Genomic DNA, 22,765 nt, shown 5'->3' with positions numbered 1-22,765 from the left:
ATGCCAAAAACACACGCCAACACGGATCGAATACTGGATCGACATTAGAAGTGTACGATAGCACGGATCGGAGACTGTCTACGACGATGGGGGACGATTGCGGCTCAAAGGCCTGCTACAATGATGGGAAACGGATGCGGCAATAAGCTGATCTTGTGTCGGTAGTGGAGGAGAAGGCATCGACATCAGTAATAGTGGTGCAGACAACGATAATGGTGGCGCTGGTAGCGGAGATGAAGAGGAGGTTGACGGAGGCTACGGGCTGACCAGTGGCGGCCGGAAGAAGGCAGAGCTGGTGCCTGGGCTATGGTGTTGGAGGTTGCCAGCTCTAGGGAGGCGGCGATGGCAGCCTCAACGCTAGAGACTACGTTAGCGCTGGGGTTGCTGGCGAGAAGAGAGGGAGCTAGAGAAGTGAAGGTTACTCGCGGTGCCGTCAGTGTTGAGAGGGTGGCACAGTGTGCGTGAAGTCGACGTCGAGAGAACACGAAGAAGGTGAAGAGTCCTCATGCGAGAGAGATGAAGGAGGGTCCGACGGCGTGAGGTGACCCTGGAGGGGCGGCGACCCGGTGAGGATTGAAGGCGGCGTCCCTGTACATCTCCATGGTGGCGGCGGAAGCAAGCAGCCGAAGCCCCCTTCTTTTCCCCCCCCCCCTCTTTTTCGCTCGTGAATAGTGCCTCATGAAATACCAAAACCTTCACCATGTAAAAAGACCAAAATCCCCCTCTTTCTCCTTAATTCCTCCTAAGTTCCCAAGAATACATCCGCATAAATATTTAAATCATTCAATACAATTTTTTTCGAAATTGATTGATGATATAGAAAATTCTAATCATTTCAAATCATAATCAATGGATTCCATAAAACATCTTTAATATTATTCCAGGGTACAGCATAGATGGTGGACGCATGACATTTCTGGCATAATGACTATGAGTCAATTCATAAGAACTAACAACCTAGACTTTACTCCACCATACACCTAACGCATGTGTACTTATATTTATCTCTCTATATATCCATGGGGTTGACACTAAGAAGTCCGTTAAAATAGCAGATCTACTTTTTTCTTAAAACCTCCTTAATGCTCCCATGAACGTAATTGAGTGGGTACTCGGGTGATAGATTTGTATCATAGGACAAGGTTTGAATCCCTTGAGGATCATTCCCTTAAGGAATAACTATTCAGTACTGTGATTTACTTCCCTTCCACAAACTTTTGGGATGGGCAGGAGAGGGGCGTCTAGGTGAGCATTATCATATTTTATATCACTTAAAACCTCCGTAATGTATTTATATTATCATATCTAAATTCAATAGCATAAATGGAAGACTGTGAATTTTTAAGTTTAAAAAAGTTTGATAAAATTTATCACAAATTCATTATAAGATATAGTAATAATATTTACTAACCAAAATCAACAATGGACTTGTAGAACACTCTTGATTAAAGAAATATTAAAAATTTTAACTTTCAAATAGTGTAGATTAATGTATAAAATTCTCTTAATATATTTATGTTCTCATATTTGAATTTAATTTGATAGCGTAAATTGAGATGGGTAAATTTTTAAATTGGTCAAGTAAAAATTTTTTAAAGATACGCTCTTAGTTTAATTTACCATTCTTAATATACGCTATCAAATTTAGGTCTAATGACATGACATAGATACATTATAGAGATTTTTAAGAGCACATTATTTCGAAAAAATTATTTAGATCCATAAATTATGTCGGACTAAATTGACCGAAGGACCTGTAAAATAGGTACTTTGAGAATATGATAAGGGATTTAAGTATTATGGAAGTTTATTATGTAATTTGGATAATACCAAAATTTATTCAATAAAATATGCCATTTCCTTTCTCTCCAATTTCCACCCCAAGTAAACACAGCGCTGATCTTTTGTCATGACGACGTCACGCCGCGCTCACTGGTTCGACTTCGAAGAATCGAAGGGACCAAGGAAAAGGAGGCAACTTTCTCTCGGCGCTTGTCCGGTCCCCGCTTCCGCCAATGGAGGACGACTCCGATCCCACTAACGCCACGGCTTCCCACTCCCCGAGACGACCGTGGAGCATGGGACAGACACAAGTGGCGAGCGGTCCAACGCCCCGAAGCCCAAAACCCTCGTCGCCATTCCGTCTCAGATTCGAATAAGGAAAAGAAGGTAATGAATGCTTTCCCTGCTTTCTCCGAGAGGAGTTCTGCTCCATTAGTGGATTTGAGTGGACATTTGTTGCCTCTTTGCTAAAAAAATTGGATATTGCGCTTGCCCGCTTCCTCACCAACGTGGAGTTGTAGGGATAGGCTTTTTACCTAGCAAAAGTAGATGGTGGGGCTTTATTCCGATCAAGTGGGCAACAAAACGTGCCCTATGGGATCAAAATCCCGTCTTTAGGCTTTACTACTTCTTAGATCATGCGCATTGCGTAGGTGTGTTGTATCCAAGACACAATTGATGATGAATGAAAATGATTAAACAAAGTTGATTGAGTTTAGGGTTTTTTTTTCGTTTGCCTAAGCTACTGTATGACTTTGTATCTTTGAAGACATGTAGAATCATATATCTGGTCCCTAGCAGGAGCCTCGTATGTCAGAAACTCATGTGTCTGGTTCATTCAGCTGGGGGCTGCTGTTAAAGCGAAAGGAGAAAGGCATTGCAGGAGCTTTACTCATCTACACAGCTTGACTTATTTGTCTTCCATGAAAAACTAATGAAAAAGTGAAAGAGTCTATACGGTTCGTGGTTAAAAGGTCCTACATGAAAATTTGAAAGATATGAAGTGTTTAGTGTCATCCATCACCGGGAGCGGTACAAGTTAATTTCTCATTGAATTTTGCTTCATGTAATCCTCCTTGATGTCCGATGCATTGCCAAACTGCATTACCCATGACGTGTAGTAGGACAATCATTTAACCATTTGCAACTTTGATAGGAAAAGACAGCACGAACATAGCCTTTTTGGTGGGCCGCTTATCTTCGAGTTATGTTTTGGAAGCAAAGTTGAAATTGTTGTCTTGATTAGTCAAACAACTAGCTGGTGGGACAAGCTATTTTTTTTAGATAAATTCTGAATCGTTCAACATCATAGCAAATGTTTCTGTATATTGTGAGATTCTTCTTCTGTTAGGCTGGTGGACAATAGGAAAGTAAGATAAGTTCACATGCTTCAAATTGTATAGCTGAATAATGTGTTTAAATCTGAATTTGGGTCTCTCTTCGGTGTCCTTGTGTTGACTAGTGAAGCTAGGAAAGAGATTAAGCTCTGTTGTCTATGTATGTGGAGTCTAGGTTGTCATCAGTATGATTCAGATCATAAGTTGAACCTGGTCCTTCAACTTCCTAGGTTGGAACTTCTTTCCCAACTGTGTTTCTTGTACTCCTGTTATTTCTCGAAGAGCTAAACTATCGTCTGGTGATTTGTGAACAGATGTGTCTTTTACATTTTTTGGTCATCTCGAGATTTTATTCAGTTAAGTTCTCCACATTTTTTTTTTTGCAATGGATTGGACTTCAAGGACGCCTGTCCAATGGAATTGGGAAACTTTGGGGCTCTTTAATGGTGAAGAAGCTGAACTGTCTCAACCTTCAAAGGATCCTAAATCAAAACACAAGAGCGGCATAGCCATTGGTACTGATTATGCATATTCAATGGGGACGGCCGTGTGTTCTAGCTCAGAAGTGGGTGACTGCTCTCTTCAAGGCTCCAATTCAGCGTCTGCTGATTCTTCCAAGGCAAAGAAGAGAATACAAGAAATCAATAGGTCAGTTGAAGGATTCCTTCATAATCACAGGGTTGTCAAATCCAAAACTTCAGATCCCTGTATCGGGACTGGTATTGAGAATTCCACTTCTTCAAGTTATATCATCTCATCAATTTGTGAGAAAAGTATGCTGAGCACATACTGCCAAGTAGAAGGCTGCAACATCGACCTCACTACAGCTAAAGATTATCATCGGAAACATAGAGTTTGTGAAGACCATGCCAAGTCCCCTAAGGTTTCTGTTGGTGGTCAAGAATGCAGGTTTTGCCAACAATGTAGCAGGTTATGTTGTTCCTTTCCTCGGTGTCAATTTGATGTATCTAGATTTCTAGTTGCTTAGTCTTTTCCTCGTTAGAAGCTTTACACTACTTGCAAACACAATCATGCGTCTTTACGAGTTCCTTAGTTAATCCTCATCCTTATTCTTCCAGAGATATTTATTTCTTCATGTGAATAAACACCTTGGTCATCTTCCAGATTCCATGCTTTGTCAGAGTTTGATCAGAAAAAGCGAAGTTGCCGCAAACGCTTATTTTATCACAATGCACGTCGACGCAAGCCACAGCTAGGTACAACCTCATTCAGTTCTCCAACACTACCTGCATCTCTCTACGGTACTCCATTTTATATAGTCTCAACGTTTTGAAACCAGTAGCTTTCTTTGTTCGACTAGTGATTTCTAGACTACGGTAGTGTCGAATTGTCTAATATATCTATGACTCTATGAGCATCAAGAAAGGGCAAACTCCCTGTCATATCTTGGGAATTTGATATTTCTGTCCTATAGTTTCGTAACTTTTCATGTGTTTTCTAAACTGATACAGTGGTCTATTCAGATGATGGACGGCAGGCAAACCTTATGTTTGTTAGAGCTCCATTTAGTCAAATGACAACCAGGGCAAGTTCGATAAGGGATCACTCGAGCAGCTTACAACATACTCAAACCGGCGAATCTTCCATGATGAAGTTGAGTAAAACGAAGGGCGTTAAAAGGCAACTTATTTTTCCTTCCAGTGGTCTATTGTTTAATGGCTCAGCAGTTAGCCATGATATGAGCTGGCTCTTACCATCCGGAGTAGCAGCTGCGGAGGTCCCCGATCAAGGTAATCATTTGAAGGGTAAACCAACAGTTAGATGGTCTTCCTCGATCGTCAATCAGCTATTACTAGATTTCAGATAAACATACTATATCAGATATTGTTAACTCATTACTGACATTTTGTGAATGACTGTGATACTTGCAGGCCTAGAACTGAATATCGCATTCCGCTCAGACGGAGCAACGGATGTTCATAGTGCTTACTCTCTTCTGTCAACCAAATCTCATACTCCACCAAACAGAGGAACTACTTCTAATTCTCAGTTTGCATATGCGAATAATAACAACGATGCAGCTCGTCCCACATTGCACGCATTCGACGAAACAAAGGGCCTAGCGACATCACTACCATTCGGGCAACTGTCGTCAAAGACATCCTTTGGCACGGGTTTCTTCGACTCCAGTCAACCAGGTTAACATCCTTTGAAATGAAATTTGAATCAGGTGTTCAATCTACATGTTCCTGTTTATGTCCATGTCGAATCACCTTGCTTATTGTTCGATTTATGGGATCGACGAATCTCTTCGCCTATGAATTGGATCACTTTGTAAGGACAAAGAAAACCAAGTTTAAGTTTTCACTAATTTTATTTTTCCTGAATTGCTTTTCCTGTGACATTGAAAGCATGAACATGTTCTTCCTCTTTATAGTAGGATAGTGGATATAGTGCTTCTTTATTATTTCCATTGCAAAAATCAAAGTATTTTTCCTGAATTTTGATAGGTCGATTTTAAATTTAAATATAAGGTGAAACTCCTTGATCATTTTGTTGTTCCTTAACCTCACACAGGAGTTGTATTATATGAAACTTGGTAAATCATTTTTTTTACGTAGGGTGACATAAAGAGCTAGTAAATTTGTTTAGCCTTATTACATTTCTCTATGAACCAATCACATTGTTTTACTAAGAATTTTATCCAATAAGGGCCTCCTATTTATCTTGATTTTGTCATTTCCCCCATGTTTTCTTGGTTGTCTAGGCATCATTGATTGAACTTTTTTCTTGCCCTTCAACTATGATTGCTTATAATTCTCCCTTTGTTTGCAAATAGGATTGGAAAGGCACCCAATGGATCACAATTTGATTTGAAGCAATATATTGATAATAACATGGATCACAAGATTTTATCCCACTAAGTAAGGTCGATTATATGGATTCTCATACCGTTAAGTTTGATCCTCTATTATATTTTCATTTATATTTAAATAAAATTTATCCTGTTGATTGTTACATTGCTAATTAAGTCTTCTTTAATGTCCTTTTTTCTTGATTAATGAGGTATTTATTGGTCGTCAACATATCTATTCATATCATCTATATTTAAATTGAATTTTATTCTTGAGTTGTAGCAATATGATTCGAAAATTAGCGAGCTGTACCTCATCTTAACCATCTTATTAGTCATCACATTATCCTCCCTTTCTGTCCTTTCGGATGAGTCTAGTGACTAGCGCATGAGGTGTTGCCACAATGAGGTCTGGGGTTCGAATCTCGGCAAAGCCGAGGTAAATACTTCCTTTATGTGCTAGTCATTATTCCAAAGGTTAGTAGCCGTCCGTGATTTACCTCCTCCGTGTTAACCTTGGGACAGATTTGCGGAAGCGCTGGGGACGAGCGTATTCACCTTTTGTCATAACGTTATCCTCCCTTTCTTTAATGATGGACAAGATTTGTTCACATCATATGATGAACTCCATGAAAGCTTTGATGGCATAGACCTTTAGGAAAATCTTCTAAGTGGCATTCATGCATACGGCGAGACTACATGTAGTTTTGGAAGTCAATTGAATCCAACAATTAGATTCATTCGATTTTGACTCGGCGATACCTTTTTATTTGCAAGCTAGCAACGAGGAATAGTTCATAGTTTGGGACTGGAAAACCTTCTACTTTCTGATTCTGATTCTTCGTTTATCGATGAAACTTGGGGTTTAGTGGCGACAAGTTAGGATTTTTATATTTTTTCCGATAAGCTTTTTCCCTTGATTTGAGTTCTGAAGACCAGTGATTGTTCAAATTCCCCTATTGGTTTAGTACTTAATTTGTCACATTCACAATGGTATAATTTTGCATTCATTGTCTCCTGTTTTTTTGTTATTGGTATTGACGGATGATTAGGAAAGATTGAAGCTTTTTAGTAAAGATTACTTATGCCTTTGTGCCTATGCATGCCAAAAAAATTTTAGTAGTTAATGTTTAGTTAAAAAATTTAGTAGTTAATGCTTAGTTAAAAAAAAGTTTGACTAAGCTGAGCAATTTGGGATTCTAATTTGGACATATTATTTTAGTTTATATGCTTTGCTTAACTACTCTATCTTCCAAAGGATAATAATGTTTTTAGATAAAGTTTAGAGTTATTTCTGATTTGTTGGGCTAACTATTTCTTAAACTAATGTTGTTCTCTTTTTGTTTCCAATTGATATTGAATTAATAATAATAATGATACAACTAAGCCTTTCTAATCGGCTTATTTTGACTAATTTGTTTAGCTTTTATGGATTTTATTTTGTTATTCAGCTTTAGAAAACTGTTAAAGTTTAATGTTTCTATCAAATTAATTGGAATAGTTGTTATCTTATCTACTTATCTATTGTCAACTATAATATGAGGGCATCTAGAAATAGAAAAAAATAGAGTTGATGATCAAGAATTTATTCTCAAGTTGCAGATGATAAAAAGTCAAAAATTGGAATGGTATTCTCATTACTAGATGATGCATATTCGTTCTATAACTAATATGCATGAGAAGTTGGATTTAGTTCAAGGAATAGCATGAGCAGAAAAAATAAGATGATAAATGAAGTGACGTGGAAATAAATTGTATCCTTTAAAGAAGGGTATATAGATCTAATATGGAACAATAAACATCCAAATCCTGATCAACTAATAAGGGAAAGAGCACGTGGCGCAGTTGGAAAAGGTTATAAGTCAAATATTGTATTTGTCAAGAAACATGCGAGGCCTGATTAGATTGTCTATATATACATACACACGCGTACGTACGTACCTTTTGACGCATCTCCCGTGCATACTTGAAAAAAAATCGGTTTGATTTTTTTTTATGCTTAATACTATAATCCAATTCTTAAATTCTAATGGCAAAATTTTAAATAACATATCTACTCACTAAAAAAAATAAACAAAAAAAATAAAACAACGATGTCGGAGATGAAGTCCGCAGCGAGCATGCGGTGTTATCGAACACCTTGTCCATACTCAATTTTTTTCGATTTAATATTTTTTTTAATGAATATTATACTCTAACTCATATATCCTGAAAGTAAAATTTTATTGGCACAATTGGGAGTTTAATAAAATAAGTAAAAAAATTATATTGGACTTCCTTCCGTGATAAGCATCCAACATTATTTATTTATTTATTTATTTGTTTATTTTTTTTAGTTTGCAAGTATGCTATTTCAAGTTTTGTATTTAGGATTTAGGGATTAAATTATAATATTAAGTATAAAAAAATATTTTAGATGCGTACAAGGTGTATGACGTGTGTATATATATTGCATCTAATTTTGTTTCGATTTGATTTTTTTTTTTTTTTTTTTTTTTTTTTGCGCTTGATACTATAATAAATGACATAATCAGGATCTTCAATTGCTTTAGGCGGTTGCTATTTTGTGGCTAAGCTTTTTGTGGTCCATTGCTCCTCAATACAATAAAAAAAGTTCTTTTTAAATTTGGTATCAATATATAACTCTAAAAATTATTAGGTTGCACTAGACTGTAAGTCTAAAAATTATTGGACTGCTAAATTTGAGCTCAATATATAAATCGGGCTATTATGTTAAATGTAAAAAAAAATAATGATAAACCTAATTAGTTTAATATCATCGGTTTATTTTTATAAAACTTTTCTATATATTATCAGAATAAATTAAAAAATACAACCTAGTCTAAAAGTCCAACCTTATTTGATTGCACGTATGCAAAACGCGGTTGTTAATAAAATTTAATAATGATTTTTGTATAATTATTTAGATGAATGAAGAGATCTTATTAGATCACAAGAGGTGGAATGATGTTTCTACTAGAGAACACGTGTACGATATTATTCGTCTGATAGGCATCGGGCGGTCTGCGTCGAACGACAAGTAGAGGCTCTCGACAACTGCGGAACTAGGGGCTGCGCTGACGCGTGTCATTTTCTGCCACATTGTCTTTCATGTGGACCCACTTAATCAACCCAATATGATTGATAAAGCACCCCGATTTTTATCTAAACGACCAAGGGCTGAATCCTGTGGGCCCGGATAATTTATCCAATAAAATAACGTAACTTGATTAGGGTACGATAATGATAGTAGGATAAGTAATTATTCAAACGGAGTTCTAGCTTTTAAGGGTTTCCGTTCCATTTCCATTCTCCAGCACGTCGAAGGAAGAAATTTAACAGTGCTCTTCGGATAGACGGGCGGAGGCGATCGGTTTGGTTCCTTCTCGATCTCTCTCGGTGGCGAAGTGTTCCCGTCATGGGGGTTTCGACGCTTTTGATAGCTTCGATTGCGATCTCCCTCCTGTTCATCGGAGTATGGGCAGACGCAGCGGTGGACGCTTCAGATTCGGCGCTGAAACTGGAGTCGGAACAGCTTAGATCCAAGATCTTGTCCCTGGGTCAGCGCCGGTTTTGAATTCGATAACATTTATAAAGTTAGCGATTTAATTCATTCAGTTGCTAGGGATCTGAGAATTAGTAAAGAGGCGTCCTTTTCCTGACTTTGTAGTCGGAGATCTGCTTCTTTTTATATCTTCTTTTTGTCTAACTGCTTGTGTCCTTAAATTTTAGGACTTCCATGCAATATGATAATTTTAAAAAATAAATCAAAAAGGTTATATGCGGTAACGTTTTGTGGTTGTTGTTATTGTAGAATCTAGTATTGCGGATACAACACGTGATTTGAAGAGCAAAGATGAGAGTATTGGCCTCATAGGAAAGACGATTGAAGAGAAATCGAGAACAATTCAGTTACTGCAAAGTGAGATAGAAGCACTGCAGGTCAACTTATGATAAAGAAGATGTTCCCTTTTTCTGCCTTTTTGTTTCTATGCATTTTATGGTTTCTAATTATGGATGGCGTAGAAGGAGGGAGATGGGCATGCAGAGGAACTTGTTAAAAAAGCCAATGCTCGAGCTGATGAGCTTGAAAAGCAGGTTAGGAACAATTGATTCAATTATGATATATTTTGTGGATATATCTTTTTATGACGTGTTTTGTTTTTGCAGGTGGAAAAACTTACGAATAAAATTGAGTTGCAGAACAAAAGAAGAGCTGCTTTGGATGATCTGGCTCATGAAGCTGAAGAGAAAGTGCAAGAACTTCATCTGAAATGTGAAAAAGTAATTCTAGCATACTGTTCATTATTTGTTAGATGCAAACATCAGTTCTCTGTTGTCTTTCATGTTTCTATTTCATCATGATGCATCCTTCCACATCTAATCAAAGACTATTTTTTTGTTTATTATATCGATGCTTGACAATCAAAAGTTGCCACATGCTTTTTGAAATACCTAAAATTTGGTGTCTTCTTCTCTGGTTTGATATTATTGTGTATTTCTTCTTCATATTTGCTATGTTTCTTTTTTCTCACTTTGCATAGTAGCATGTTCGATTCATAACAATTTGAGCAATATTAAAAGAATAGTTTATCTTCATGGACAACTTTGTGATCAAGGATTTTGTATATCAAGATTTATCATTTGCATAAGAATGAACAGACAGATGGAGATATTATCCAAATGGTTGGCTGTTTAAGAGGATATAGGGCTTTCTAATCATGTGCAACCATGATTTGATCCTTAAATAATATTCTAATGTCCAACCATCCTATATTGGAAAAAGTTAGTGCGCTAAGATTAGAATGTTAAGATGAATGTATAGAGCTATTAGGGTAGACAAAAAGGTATTATTTTACAAGCAGTTAGGTATAAAATGGTATGAACATGTTGAATGAAGACAGCCAGAGAAGTTGATATGTTAAAAGTGTGATGGGCAAGACATTTTAATTGAAATAGATCCAACTAACAAGGTCTACTAATAATGTCATTCACATAGAGCTTATTGGTAAGATAAAATCCATGCAGCCGATGCCGGATAGTTGAGACATGTGTTCTGACATTCTGTTGTATTTATTGTTAATCCAATCAACTTTGATAGTTAGTTTCTTTTAGTTAGGCATACATTAGTTTAGGAATGTAATTTTAGTCCCCTATATGTATAATCCTACATGTTTTAATCATAAAACATTTTCCATTTGAGTGTCTACTTGCTATGCTCATTTTCAAGCTTCCATGTGTAAATAAAGCTATTTTATTTTCTTTTGAATGACACAAGTTGGTTCTTTTGTTAGTGCAGACTCAAGTTTGGTCTTTTAAACGATCTAGATATACTTGTGCATTATAATCTCAACTACCGAACCATGTATAGTTATAGTTTGGATAAACATGTTTGTTACCATTATGTTAGAACCAAATTTTTGGTCTTATGAACCCCTAGCATATATCAGACACTAACATGTAAGTTTGTTCTCCATGCATTATCCCTACTGCTTTTATAATTTCCCATATTCTTTCTGTAGCTCCAGAAGGTAAATGAGGAGCAAAAGATTAGGATAAGTAAAACTGAATATGCCCTTCAAGTGGCAGAGGTTTGTGATATCGTCTTCTATTAACTACAATAAAAACTTTTAGATACTGAGTTTCTTATTGTTTACTATTCTCTTCTATAGGAAGAGCTTATGAGGGCACAATTAGAAGCAACAACCAAGTCAAAGGTGTTGGCACAGGTAATAATATTTTTTGTAGACAATTGCAGTAGTATCACACACATTGATCTTTCGCTAGTCTGTTTCATCTTGTTTGATAATTCTTTATAGCAGTTTGAACAACAATTGTTTTCTAAATAATGTTCTTGGACTATCCATTGTTGGAAAACGCGTCGCTTGAATTTTTATGGGCAAAAATCAAAAGGGCGTCCCAAATTAAGAGAAACATCAAATGAGCACTCTATTGTAATTTTATTCTGAAAATACGCTTGACCCAACGCCAGACAACTTCTACATGTTGTAGCAGCTAGCAATCAACTTCTACACGTTGTAGTTGCTAGCTTCTACACGGCCGATTGTAATAAGATAATGCTCAGTTCAAATGTAGTGGATGTGATGGAGTCCCCTTAGTTTGTTTTATTCTTTGAAATATTATTTTAATCAGATTATCACTCTCAAATAAGCAAAATTAACATAAGTTAATTACACTGTTGTAGAAGCTAGCAGCCAACTTCTACACATTGTAGCAACTAGTTGCTAGCTTTTATATGGCCAATCATGATTAGATAATGCTCATTTCAAATGTAGTGGGTGTGATAGAGTCCTCTTAGTTTGTTTTGCGCATTGAAATATTATTTTAACTGGGTTACCACTTTCAAATAAGCAAAATTAACATAAGTTAATCATACTATTGTAGAAGCTAGCAACCATCTTCTACACATTGTAGCAGCTAGCTGTTAGCTTCTACATGGCTAATCGTGATGAGATAATGCTCATTTCAAATGTAATGAGTGTGATGGAGTTCTCTTAGTTTGTTTTGCTCATTGAAATATTATTTTAACTAAATTATCACTCTTTCATTAAGCAAAATTAACATAAGTTAATCATACCGATCCTGTCTGAGAGTCGAGTCGACGGAAGCTGGGGAGATGACGCTCACGTTGACTTGATGTAGATCAAAGGTGATGTGGGCCTCCGACGAGCTAAGCCTGCAACCACAAGTCGTTAGTGCCGAGCCAGGGAGGGGTTCCCCGGCGATGGCCCTCCGACGCTCAAGTCAGTCGCCGGCGGCAAGTGGATGAAGTAGAGAAGAGAAAAGAGCAGCAGCGTAACTGTAGCTATAGTATTGAAAAACATACCTCCGTCGAAGTCGGGGGGTCCTTATATAGGGCTCCCAAGAGGCGCGTGCCCGCTTCCCAAGGCGTGCACGCTTCTCAGAGCATACCTGGAAAGGATGTGTCGGAAAAGTGTGTCTGACGCCATACCTTAACAGCCTGAGCATATCCCTGACGTGACAGTGGAAGCTTCCACCGTACGATTCTCTGTCTGACCATGCCGTCGACCACGCCGTTTGCCAGTAGCACGAGTTCCCAGAAGGATATCACTAGCTACTCCTTTTGTCTGTTACTGGGCCGAGCGGGGGAGCCGCTCGGCCAGTCTGTCATCCGGTTGATATCGCGACGGGGTCGAGTGGGATGTCCACTCGGCCAATGGTCTGCTATCTTGACTCCGTCCTGTTGAGCGAGGAAGCCATGCCTGCCTGGTCGGGGATGTGGTCGGGGATGTGTCCGCTGTTCGGCCGAGCGGGACGATCGCTCGGCCCCCGTTCCTCCATACTTGAGCCTTTTGAGCGTCGGAAGCTCGGTATCTGGCCGAGCTGCCATATTGTCAGGTCGGGTATTCCCCACGCCGATCTGGCAGATGGGTCGCCCGATCGGACGGACTCCTGGGGCGCTAACCGCCTTGACCGTCTGTCAGGCGGGCCCCACCTTACCACCGGATCACTTACTATTGTAGAAGTTGGCAGCCAACTTCTACATGTTGTAGTAGCTAGCTGGTAGCTTCTACACTGCCAAATCGTGATCAGGTAATGCTTTTTTCAAATGTAGCGCGTGTGATGGAGTTTCATTAAATTCTTTTGCTTATTGAAATATTATTTTAACTAGGTTATCACTCAAATAATAAAAATTAACATTAGTTAATCATATTGTTGTAGAAGCTAGCAACCAACTTCTATACGTTGTAGCAGTTAGCTGCTAGCTTCTACACGGCTAATCGTGATCAGATAGTGCTCATTTCAAATATAGTGGGTGTGATGGAGTCCCCTTAGTTTGTTTTTCACATTGAAATATTGTTTTAACCAGTTATCACTCAAAGAATCAAAATCAAAATGATATAAAGTTTAGAGAAGCTAGCAACTAGCTTCTACACATTGTAGAAGCTAGCATGTAGCTTCTACACCGTGTAGAAGCTGGCATGTAGCTTCTACACTAGCAACCGGCTTCTGCACGTTGCAGAAGGTATATGCTAGCTTCTACACAGCCGAATGATCAAATAATACAAGGGTATTTTGAACAGATCACATTAATTGATGCATTCATTTGACTTTAATTGAAAATGGGGCGCCCATATAATGAATTTTCCAATGATGGATGTCCTTTTGATTTTTTCCCAATTTTTATTATCCTTGTTCTCTTAAGTGCAGCTCTTTTCATAGCATATATCTATCCATGAATGTGTTTTGAAGGTATACATCCTATTTAAGTGTTTACCGATACTTTTTTCCCCATGTGGATCACATTAGCTATATTAATGTACAAATTACAAGGTTTCTTTGCTGGTTTATTTTGTTTCTTTAACTTTATATTTATTTTAGGTGGTTGAAATGTAGTTGTGCTTCATCCTTTTTCGCGTATTGCATATTTTTTTGGAGGCATGTTGAGAATGCTCTTTTAAATTTTTGTTATTAAGCTCCTTGATTGAAAATAATTTTTTTGAGTTAACGTACTTCATGCTTGGATTCCTTTAAGATGAAATCAATTAGATTCTTATATAATAGGATTTGAGTGTGGTGGGGGGACCAAAGACATCTAAACACTTGTAACTAGTAGATAGTCGTTTGGCGCAAATCAATCACATGTCTACTTGTCTGCGGCCAATATGGCTCTAATCACACAATCCTTGTATATTATCGAGATAGGTAATATATGTTAATGATGCATGATAGATGAACAAGTTCACTTATTCCATGTTAATCACATTGAAGGTTCATGGAGCATGGTCGCCACCTTGGCTTGGCATTCATATTGATCGCTATCAGGTGTATATCACGTTTGAAATGTTTGAAAGTGATTATATAGTCAACATACAGTGGTAACTTAGACTTTTAATCTCAGGAAATTGTGTCAACTCATTGGAAAGACCATGCAAAACCCGCACTAGATTCTGCCTTTCTTAAGGTACGTTTGTACTATGTGAAAACATTTTCCATATTGGGATTTTTTCGCATATACATTTGATCTCAAGTACTATTATCTGTGACATATTTTTGGTTTATTTCTTTTTAGGTCATTTACAGTTTCCTTTACGCGGTTAGATTTGTTTTCATCTCTGCCTATCTGTGTTCTCCTTTCTCCTACTTTGCCTGTCTTGTTATCATTTACTGTGTTAGGCTGATGAATTGAGATTGCTCCTTGATTGTTTCTCATATAAGTTACCTAGTGTATCCTTAAAAACATAGATGAGCAGTTGGTATCGATCTATGCTACGTGATCATTTTAAGCCACACTTCAGTAAAATTTAAATTCATTCAGATTAAAGTGATTAATTTATTCGTTTTTATCAGGTCTTGGAGAAAGCTGACCAGGCAAGAAGATGGGCAGAGCCCCACTTCGAGATAGTCAAAATTGTAAGTTTCTCAAGTCAATAGTTCAGCATCTTGTAGAATCGATATACTTATGTGTATTTGTCATATTAATTGGAAGCCTCCTGAATAAGATACTGTGATTCTTTATTATATTTTCAAACTATCAAATGTTTGAGTTGCACATGCATTTCAATTTTTTGTTCCGGGTTAGTGAGTCTTCTATTTCCTAATGACCTACCTTCCTGCTGCTGCCCTGAAGAAATGGATTCCTGCCATTAAAGAGCAATGGTCAATGCTTGCCGTAAATGCTGAACCCTATGTGCAAATTGTCTCAGCCAAAACTGCTGAAGTTTATCATGTGTCTAAGATTACCACATCTACGTATGCAGTCAAAGTACATAAATTTTTGGATCCTTACTTGAAGGTAAATACCCAGTACCTTAATGTTTATTTTCTTTCTTATTTAATTAATTGCTTAAGCCACAAGAATTTCATGTTCTATGTTACTAGGTGGCTAGGAAGGTTTCTAAGCCTTACATTAATCAAATTGCCACTTTGACCAAACCACATGTTGAAACGTTGAAGGTTGCTTTGAGGCCTTATACAAAACCTATAGTTCAAACTTACAGAAAGTTGCACAAATCTACAACAACTTATCACCGCCAGGTACATACTTTATTTTCTCTATTTCAAACTTCTGTATGCTTTGAAACTCACTCGATCCTGCCAACTAATGATCTTTAACTTTTAATGGTATTGCTATGTTGCATGAAGTGGGATGTGGGTGGGAAAACACAGTCTATGCTATTACTTGTCATTTTGCAATTTAAACTTTTTGATTTTGTAATGTCATTAGAACCTAAAAGCATTTAGTTTTCCAAGTACTGGAGATCATTCCCTACAAATTTTATATTGTCAATCTTGGCCAGGAAATTTTATGGGCGGTTTTGGTTCTTTATCAGATTTATTTTTTGTGATTTTTGTCCCAGAGATTCTAATGCTAGGATGAATAGTTCCGGCAGCAATAATGTTGATCAGTTTTTGATTATTTTATTTGATTTCATTGAAGGCTCAAGCGGGCATCTATCAATATTTAAAGAAAAACGACTTTACAAAATCACTTGCATTCAAAGAGCTGGTTTGGTTTATGGTATATCACATTCTGACTTTGTTTGATTCTATCTCCGAATGTAATCAGAATAGCTAACTGTTTACCAATGATGGATGTGCAGGCTTCTGCATTGTTGGTTTTGCCTGTTTTCCTTGCATACCGACTCTTATGCGATGTTTTCGGGTAAACTTCATTCTTTTGTTTCCTTATCTACTATAATTCCACGATCGCATTCTTTTCTGATATCCTTATCATTTGATTCTACTCGCTTAAGGATCAACTCTAGAAAGACAAAAAGGCCAACGCGAAATCACGAAGCAAACCACAAAAACTGCAGGCCTAAGCGAAGGTATTATGACAAGTAGAGAATGGCGATGTTTCCAGGTTATACTGCTTGCACCACAGGTAAAAGTTTAGTTCATTTGCTTTCCTATCCAAATTTTCAAATGATCTATCGGCTTGCTTATAGTTGATAAAAGAGGCGTATGGTATCGGCTTCGATATAGATCGAGATAATTCATTGCTCTTAGCCTCCAAATTAATATTCTTAAAGCTCTAGACTCTCACTATATACTTTTTTGAGCAGATTGGAGATTCAAACTTTTGTCTATAGCTGATAATTGTTTCATTTTGTTTTAATGCAGATGATTGTACCAATCGAACCTATCGTTCCTTTTCCATCCATGGCGATTGCAGTGCAAATCTGTTTCAAGTTTCGAACATCCATTTCGCTGAGGGAATGAATTCGATCCATCACTCTGAAAATTTTTGTAGTGCAAGAGTTTCAGTATGCTTTATTTTTCTCAAATCTTTGCATATTTATTATTTACTGGATCATATTTTTTTTCAAGGTTATTTACACCGTCGTAACAATCTACGACAAAATTAACTATCTATATCTTAAGTTGCACTAGATCGAGCCACGAAGATGTTTTCCATTGCAACAAATCTACTAGGAATGTCTACTTTCGATAGATAAACAAGTCATTGCAACTTTTCAACTATTTCAAAAACTGTCTTCTTGTAGATAATTTGTTTTTTCTTTATAGGTCACTCTCTCAAGGAAGAAGAAGGAGAAAAGCCTCTTGACAACTAAAAAACCTTTCAAATCGAATTCGAGTTCAACAAAACTTTGCCCGTGAAAGAATGATGCCAAACCATGGCCTCATTGGCTCTCTTCCTCTATCGCTTCGAAAGGCCTCCTCATGAACCTCCCCTGCAATGCCGACACTCCAATCTTTTAGATCCGATACATGAACAAAATTCATGTCACATAAACAAACAAAGAGAAAAAAAAGCTTACACTTGCCTTCATCCTCGGTCGTTGGTCTGCATTTGTCTTTCGCACCTCGTATCGGATCTTCTTCGCGAACAACCGGTTCCTCCTCTTCTCCTTGTACCGAAGAACACTTGCTTCCCTTACTCCACCGGCGTCGAGAAAAAGATCAATGTCTGCCAATCTTGCCTGCAAAACACATTTTCGTCAGATCAGAAACGAATCATTCATTCAAGATCAAACTAATTTTTGGAGGGAAGTTTTGATTTTTCAGCTATTTTTGGTGTTGGAGAATTCTAAGCGTTGAACAGTTTTCCCGCGTGTTCTTGGATGTTTAAAATTGAAGCTTCTATCAAGGGCGGATTTTGATACTTACAAGAACATCAGAGGCCGAATTTGGGGAGTCGGGGCCGTCGGAGAAGATGGAGCTGTGGCCGGACCATGACCGGAGGACGTCCTCATGGCTCAGCTTGAGTCCCAGGCTAGCCTTCAGCTTCGCTGGCGATGGAGTCGAAGCACAGTTGGTTGTGATGGCCGTGGTGGCTGTTGCTTCGTCGTCTTTGTCGATTTTCTTTTTCTCCTTCTTCTTCTTATCCGGTGTCATCGCTGGCGGAAACTCCGCAGGTGGCTTGAGGTCCGGGTTGATGTCGCACACCGGAACCGCCGGCGACCGCCACCACTCGCCCTCGTCGCTGTTCCTCAACGCGCGCCGGAAGTTCTTCATGAAGCCGAGGCCAAGGTGGAAATTTGCGCCGAGTTTGTGGCCGATCAGGCTCCGGAGCAGGGGGTTCATGCATGAATCGGAGCGACTCGGTTCGCCGTCGGCGGAACTCTTCGCGGCGGAGTCGCCGATGATGCTGTCGATGCCCCCTCTGCTTTCCTCGTCGAGGATGGACTCGGCGTCGAAGTCATCGTCGAAGGGGTCCAGCGGAGTCGGCTCCCGCGAGCCGTTGCTCGCCGGGCTAGCGCACTCGCATTCCGCCGGCGGAGCCCGGTGCTTGCGCTCGAGGCAGGCGTCTCCGTCGGCGATGAGGTTCTCCGGGCGGGGCTTGTGGATTAGGAACGCGGCGTCGCTCAGGACCGGGAGGGGCGGGAGCAGGTCGTCGGGCTCCGGAAAGGCGGCGGCGAAAGGCGCGTGCTTGGTGAGCTTGGCGGCGGAGAAGACGGTGGGGTAGACGGTGGCGAGGAGGGCCGCGGCCTCGTCGTACGTCTGGTTCGGCCGCTTCCGGGGAGCCCTCGCCTTCTTGAACGACACCGCGCGCGGCGCGTTGCTCGATTCCGAGACGGTGGACGACGGCGACGAGGAGCGCGCCGGCGACGGAGACAGAGACGACGGCTTCGCGATCTCCAGCTCGAATCCATACGCCCGCCCGCTGCCGAGGCAGTACGACGACATGGTTACAATCGAGCTCCACGAACAAGACGAACCCTAAACCGCCATGGAATCCTTCCTCCTCCTCTCTAACCCTCAAAACCCCAAATTTCAACCTTTCCCGACGAGAGCGAACAGAACCGGAACACCCAATTGCGGCGGAGTTCGTCCGGCGACTCCAAAGCTCAGAGCTTTCCTCCCCCCGCTCGTCCCAAACCACAAAACCTCACCAATTCCAGCCAAAACAAGCCGCAAAAACAACCTTTTGCGATCCTTCTCCCACCGTCCACCAAGAACAAAGAACAGAACCCATAAAAGTCAATCCTCCTCTCCAACAATGGAAGTCAATTCCATCCCGAAATGGAGATTGGATCTGACGAGAATGGGATTTAGAAAGAGAGCCAGGAGGGAAGCGACAACCGAGCTCCGCCACCGCCACGGCCGTCTCTGCTCTCCGAGAATTTACTTCGACATCGAATCCTTTGGCTTCTTTAAGCTCGCCGTCTCCATTCGCTTATCTGCTGACGCGGCGGGCAGCCATTGGCCGGACTAGATTTCGCCGCCGACGTGGCCGGGCGCAGGGTTTCACGTGAAAGGGGACGAAGGTAGATCTAGCGAGGAGGAGGACAGACGCCAATGATTCGAGCCATTTGGATTTGGTTTGCACGATCGAGTGGTTGATGTCAACCCTACGTTGTGTCGCTGGGATTCAATCGCTGACGATGAGGAGAGAGAGAGATTATGAGGAATTGCGGCTGAGGTGGAAGAAGAAGATAGAAAGATTTTTATACTAAATATCTTTCTAAAGGATAGATTTTTGTTGATGATTCGGTGGAGTAAGTCAGTACGTGTGACATAGTCAGGTCAAAAGCAAGTCTAGTTATAAGTTAAAGTGAGTTCGAGTCAAGTCAAGTTAAGTATGAATCTGATAAAAAAAAATTATTATTGTAATTTTTGGATGGTGATCAACCTCAAATAGTTTTGAATCATAACTGATTCTATTTGAGAGTCGAGGCAATGGACGTTGAGAGAATGTGGCGTTCTTATTGACCGTGTGTGGACTCTGAATAAGACGATCCTGTAACCACAACAATGTCAGTGCCGAGCCAGGGAGAGGTTCCCCAACGATGACCCTCCGACGTTCAAGTCAATCACCGGTGATGTGGGAGCAGAGAAAGAAGCGAATTGAAAGAATCAGAGTAACAGTAACTACAGTAATCTTAGCATCCCTCCGTCGAAACTTGGAGCTCCTTATATAGGGCTATAGAAGCGCGCGTGCATGCTTCTCGAGACGTACACTCTTCTGGAAGTTTTCCCTGAAAAGACATGTCAGGAAAGTGTCCCTGGCACCATACCTCAATGATCCGAGCATATCTCTGACATGACAGTGGAAGCTTCCGTCGTACGATTCTCTGCTTGATCATGCCGCTAACCATGTCGTCTGTTGGGGGCACGAGTTCCCACAAGGATATTGGCTGATCCTTTTTGTCCATTATTGGGTCGAGCGGAATAGTCGCTCGGCCAGTCATCAGCCATCCGAGTTATATCTGAGTGTAACTGCTCGGTTGCGATCTTGTTCCGTCGGTTCGATGTAAGTCCGAGTGGGATGGGCGCTCGACGCATGCTTCGGTGGCACATCTCTGAGCGTCGAAAGCTCGGTATGCGACCGAGCTATGATAACATCGGATTGATATCGGCCTGGCTATCCTTCACCCCGGTCGAACAAGTGGGTTGCCCGATCGGCCAGCGATATAGGGACGTTGACCGTCTAGACTTTGACTTCCATCATGACAACGTCCGTATGAGGGATGAGCCCTTATCACCGAATCAGTGACCATGTCTAAATCAACTCTGACTCGAGTCTAGCTCATTGTTAATCGTCTAATTTTTAGATTTGAACGTGATAATGGACACCCCGAGCTACAGTTCTCACACGAGAGTCATGAACGGGTGACACGGTGGACACGATCAAACTTAGGATTCATTTGAGACATACGCCCAACGACTAGTATCGTTGCCCTTTGTCAACTATACATATCTATTCATTCGATCCACTTAATAAGTTTGGGTAAAGAATAAGTACTTAAGATGAACAATTAATCGAGGGTTTGGAATCATAATAATATTTGAGAAAACCCTAAATACACAAACAACCTTGAGACCTTTCAGCAAAACCCTAGATGTTCCTTATCCTTTCAGTGTCCACTGGATGTTTGAAGAGGACAATGACAAAGAGCATGAGCCAAAGGAAGGAAAGGGGACCAAACACCGCGCAAATTTTCGATTGAAGGAATACATCCAAAAGAAAGTGAATTATTTTTCACTGTTTTTCTCTTAGATTTTAGATCGATTCGATCAGAAGAGCATGCCAAGAAAGGTGAAGTTTCAACAAAAGTTTTGCAATAAGAAGTGATCAAATACTAAGAATTGTTCTTTGGTGTCGCGTTGAGTTGAATTGTTTGTGGTGTTTTGCTACGTTCTTATATACGTCGATAGTTAGGTTATGATTTTCAAGGAGATTGACAATAGGTTATGTTGCATGATGAACGATGGAGGGACTCCCTAGACAATGAGAGTTCATAATTTGACCTAAAACATATTACATCAATAATAGAGATATTTGGAAGGGATATTTTTTCGAATATACTCTATCGGAAGGGAATATTAGGGAGGAGATTTGAAATCACAGGGCGTAAAGTTATGTTCGATGATTTCTCTTTTTATTTTTTAACAAAAATATAAAAATATATATTTAATGGTGGTATTTGAGGAGGCAGATCTCCTGGACCATTTTTTTGTGGTCCAGGGGATGTGCCACTCGCATTTATGGTAAGATCGTGGTCGCGATCCGGTCGCAAATGGTTGCGATCCCTTCTTGGGTTCACTGTCCTCACATAAGTGACCAGGTTACTGGGCGTCGAGCGAGGGTGGCCTCCGGTTGCCCGCTCCGAACAAAAATTATAATTTGATGGAGAAGGTGAACCCAAGAAGGGATCGCAACCATTTGCGGCCGGATCACGACTACTATCCAGCCGCAAATACGAATGACACATCCCCTGGACCACAAAAAGTGGTCTAGGAGATCCTGCCTTTGAGAGTGAGATATTTAATAGGTAGATCCATAAATACTTGGTTTGTGGGATATTTGATAGTTGAATATGAGATATTTGAATGATAAAATATTTGATTGATAATATGGACCTTAAATATTTGGGAGAAATATTTGATCTTATTATGGATGCTCTAAGAAATTTAAATTATTTTGATGTTGCATCGTCCATCAAATTCATTTGTATTTTTTGATTTATCTGATGATATATAAAAAATTTTATAGAGTCAGATGGGTTATTCGGATGATAAGATCCGAATACATTATTTAGATTTTAAAAATATATAAGAAAATATTCTTTTGTCTCATTAGAGATTTTTTTAGTGCTAGGAGAAGGTCAGAGGTGAGTTTTTGTTATTTTTCATCGTCGTTATTTAGAGAGCGAGAGGACATCGGAGGTCTTCATGGGGAAAAGGGTGTGAATGTCAATTTGACAATCTTCCAAAACAAACAAGATCTGCTACGCAATCTGCTTGAAATTGGCTGTTTCTTTATTTTTTTTAAAAAAAAATACTTTTTTAATTATTTTATAAAAATAATTAAAGTAAAGAAAATTTGAGTAGATATCCAGAAAATAAATAAAAATTTTGCAGTGTTGTTACTTTCTGG

General features: G+C 39.5%; 3 protein-coding genes across 5 annotated transcripts; 2 read left to right on the top strand and 1 right to left on the bottom strand.

The window, feature by feature from the left end:
- Positions 1 to 2,061: 2,061 nt before the first annotated feature.
- Positions 2,062 to 7,396, top strand: LOC122037465 (squamosa promoter-binding-like protein 12). Its single transcript, XM_042596962.1, has 6 exons — positions 2,062 to 2,169; positions 3,522 to 4,049; positions 4,245 to 4,381; positions 4,604 to 4,870; positions 5,012 to 5,278; positions 5,920 to 7,396. Exons 2-6 carry the CDS (start codon positions 3,655 to 3,657, stop codon positions 5,955 to 5,957), a joined length of 1,104 nt encoding a protein of 367 aa, XP_042452896.1. The 5' UTR covers positions 2,062 to 2,169; positions 3,522 to 3,654; the 3' UTR covers positions 5,958 to 7,396.
- Positions 7,397 to 9,162: 1,766 nt separating this feature from the next.
- LOC122037453 lies at positions 9,163 to 17,312 on the top strand. Of its 2 annotated transcripts, none has more exons than XM_042596933.1 (15): positions 9,163 to 9,494; positions 9,749 to 9,876; positions 9,964 to 10,032; positions 10,105 to 10,218; positions 11,457 to 11,525; positions 11,607 to 11,663; positions 14,689 to 14,742; positions 14,819 to 14,881; positions 15,268 to 15,330; positions 15,548 to 15,712; positions 15,799 to 15,954; positions 16,358 to 16,438; positions 16,521 to 16,582; positions 16,674 to 16,804; positions 17,044 to 17,312. In XM_042596933.1, exons 1-14 carry the CDS (start codon positions 9,353 to 9,355, stop codon positions 16,762 to 16,764), a joined length of 1,314 nt encoding a protein of 437 aa, XP_042452867.1. In that variant the 5' UTR covers positions 9,163 to 9,352; the 3' UTR covers positions 16,765 to 16,804; positions 17,044 to 17,312. The 2 variants fall into 2 exon arrangements, with proteins under 2 accessions (XP_042452867.1, XP_042452866.1); XM_042596932.1 differs by having other exon boundaries at positions 9,165 to 9,494; positions 9,961 to 10,032.
- Positions 17,313 to 17,373: 61 nt separating this feature from the next.
- On the bottom strand, positions 17,374 to 19,071 carry LOC122037454 (protein CHLOROPLAST IMPORT APPARATUS 2-like). 2 transcript variants are annotated; one of them, XM_042596934.1, is made up of 3 exons: positions 18,052 to 19,071; positions 17,703 to 17,864; positions 17,374 to 17,615 (listed from the first exon to the last, which is right to left on the bottom strand). In XM_042596934.1, the coding sequence occupies exons 1-3, from the start codon at positions 19,069 to 19,071 to the stop codon at positions 17,565 to 17,567; spliced, it is 1,233 nt and encodes a 410-aa protein (XP_042452868.1). In that variant the 3' UTR covers positions 17,374 to 17,564. The 2 variants fall into 2 exon arrangements, with proteins under 2 accessions (XP_042452868.1, XP_042452870.1); XM_042596936.1 differs by having other exon boundaries at positions 17,709 to 17,864.
- Between the last annotated feature and the right edge of the window lie 3,694 nt (positions 19,072 to 22,765).

Source organism: Zingiber officinale, unplaced genomic scaffold (assembly GCF_018446385.1).
Source record: "Zingiber officinale cultivar Zhangliang unplaced genomic scaffold, Zo_v1.1 ctg45, whole genome shotgun sequence".
Lineage (NCBI taxonomy): Eukaryota > Viridiplantae > Streptophyta > Magnoliopsida > Zingiberales > Zingiberaceae > Zingiber > Zingiber officinale.
Note: the sequence above shows the minus strand (reverse complement) of the source record. Positions and strands in the feature narration are given on the sequence as shown.

Bases quoted from the DNA above. Each gene is read 5' to 3' on its own strand.
- LOC122037454 (XM_042596934.1), bottom strand. From the start codon at position 19,071: ATGTCGTCGTACTGCCTCGGCAGCGGGCGGGCGTATGGATTCGAGCTG. The intron at 17,865-18,051 runs GTAAGTATCAAA...TGTGTTTTGCAG, and splicing joins ATTCGGCCTCTGATGTTCTT to GCAAGATTGGCAGACATTGA. The intron at 17,616-17,702 runs GTAAGCTTTTTT...TCGGCATTGCAG, and splicing joins GACCGAGGATGAAGGCAAGT to GGGAGGTTCATGAGGAGGCC.
- LOC122037465 (XM_042596962.1), top strand. From the start codon at position 3,655: ATGGGGACGGCCGTGTGTTCTAGCTCAGAAGTGGGTGACTGCTCTCTT. The intron at 4,050-4,244 runs GTTATGTTGTTC...GTCATCTTCCAG, and splicing joins TTTTGCCAACAATGTAGCAG to ATTCCATGCTTTGTCAGAGT. The intron at 5,279-5,919 runs GTTAACATCCTT...GTTTGCAAATAG, and splicing joins CTTCGACTCCAGTCAACCAG to GATTGGAAAGGCACCCAATG.
- LOC122037453 (XM_042596932.1), top strand. From the start codon at position 9,353: ATGGGGGTTTCGACGCTTTTGATAGCTTCGATTGCGATCTCCCTCCTG. The intron at 10,219-11,456 runs GTAATTCTAGCA...TTCTTTCTGTAG, and splicing joins TTCATCTGAAATGTGAAAAA to CTCCAGAAGGTAAATGAGGA. The intron at 11,526-11,606 runs GTTTGTGATATC...TCTCTTCTATAG, and splicing joins ATGCCCTTCAAGTGGCAGAG to GAAGAGCTTATGAGGGCACA.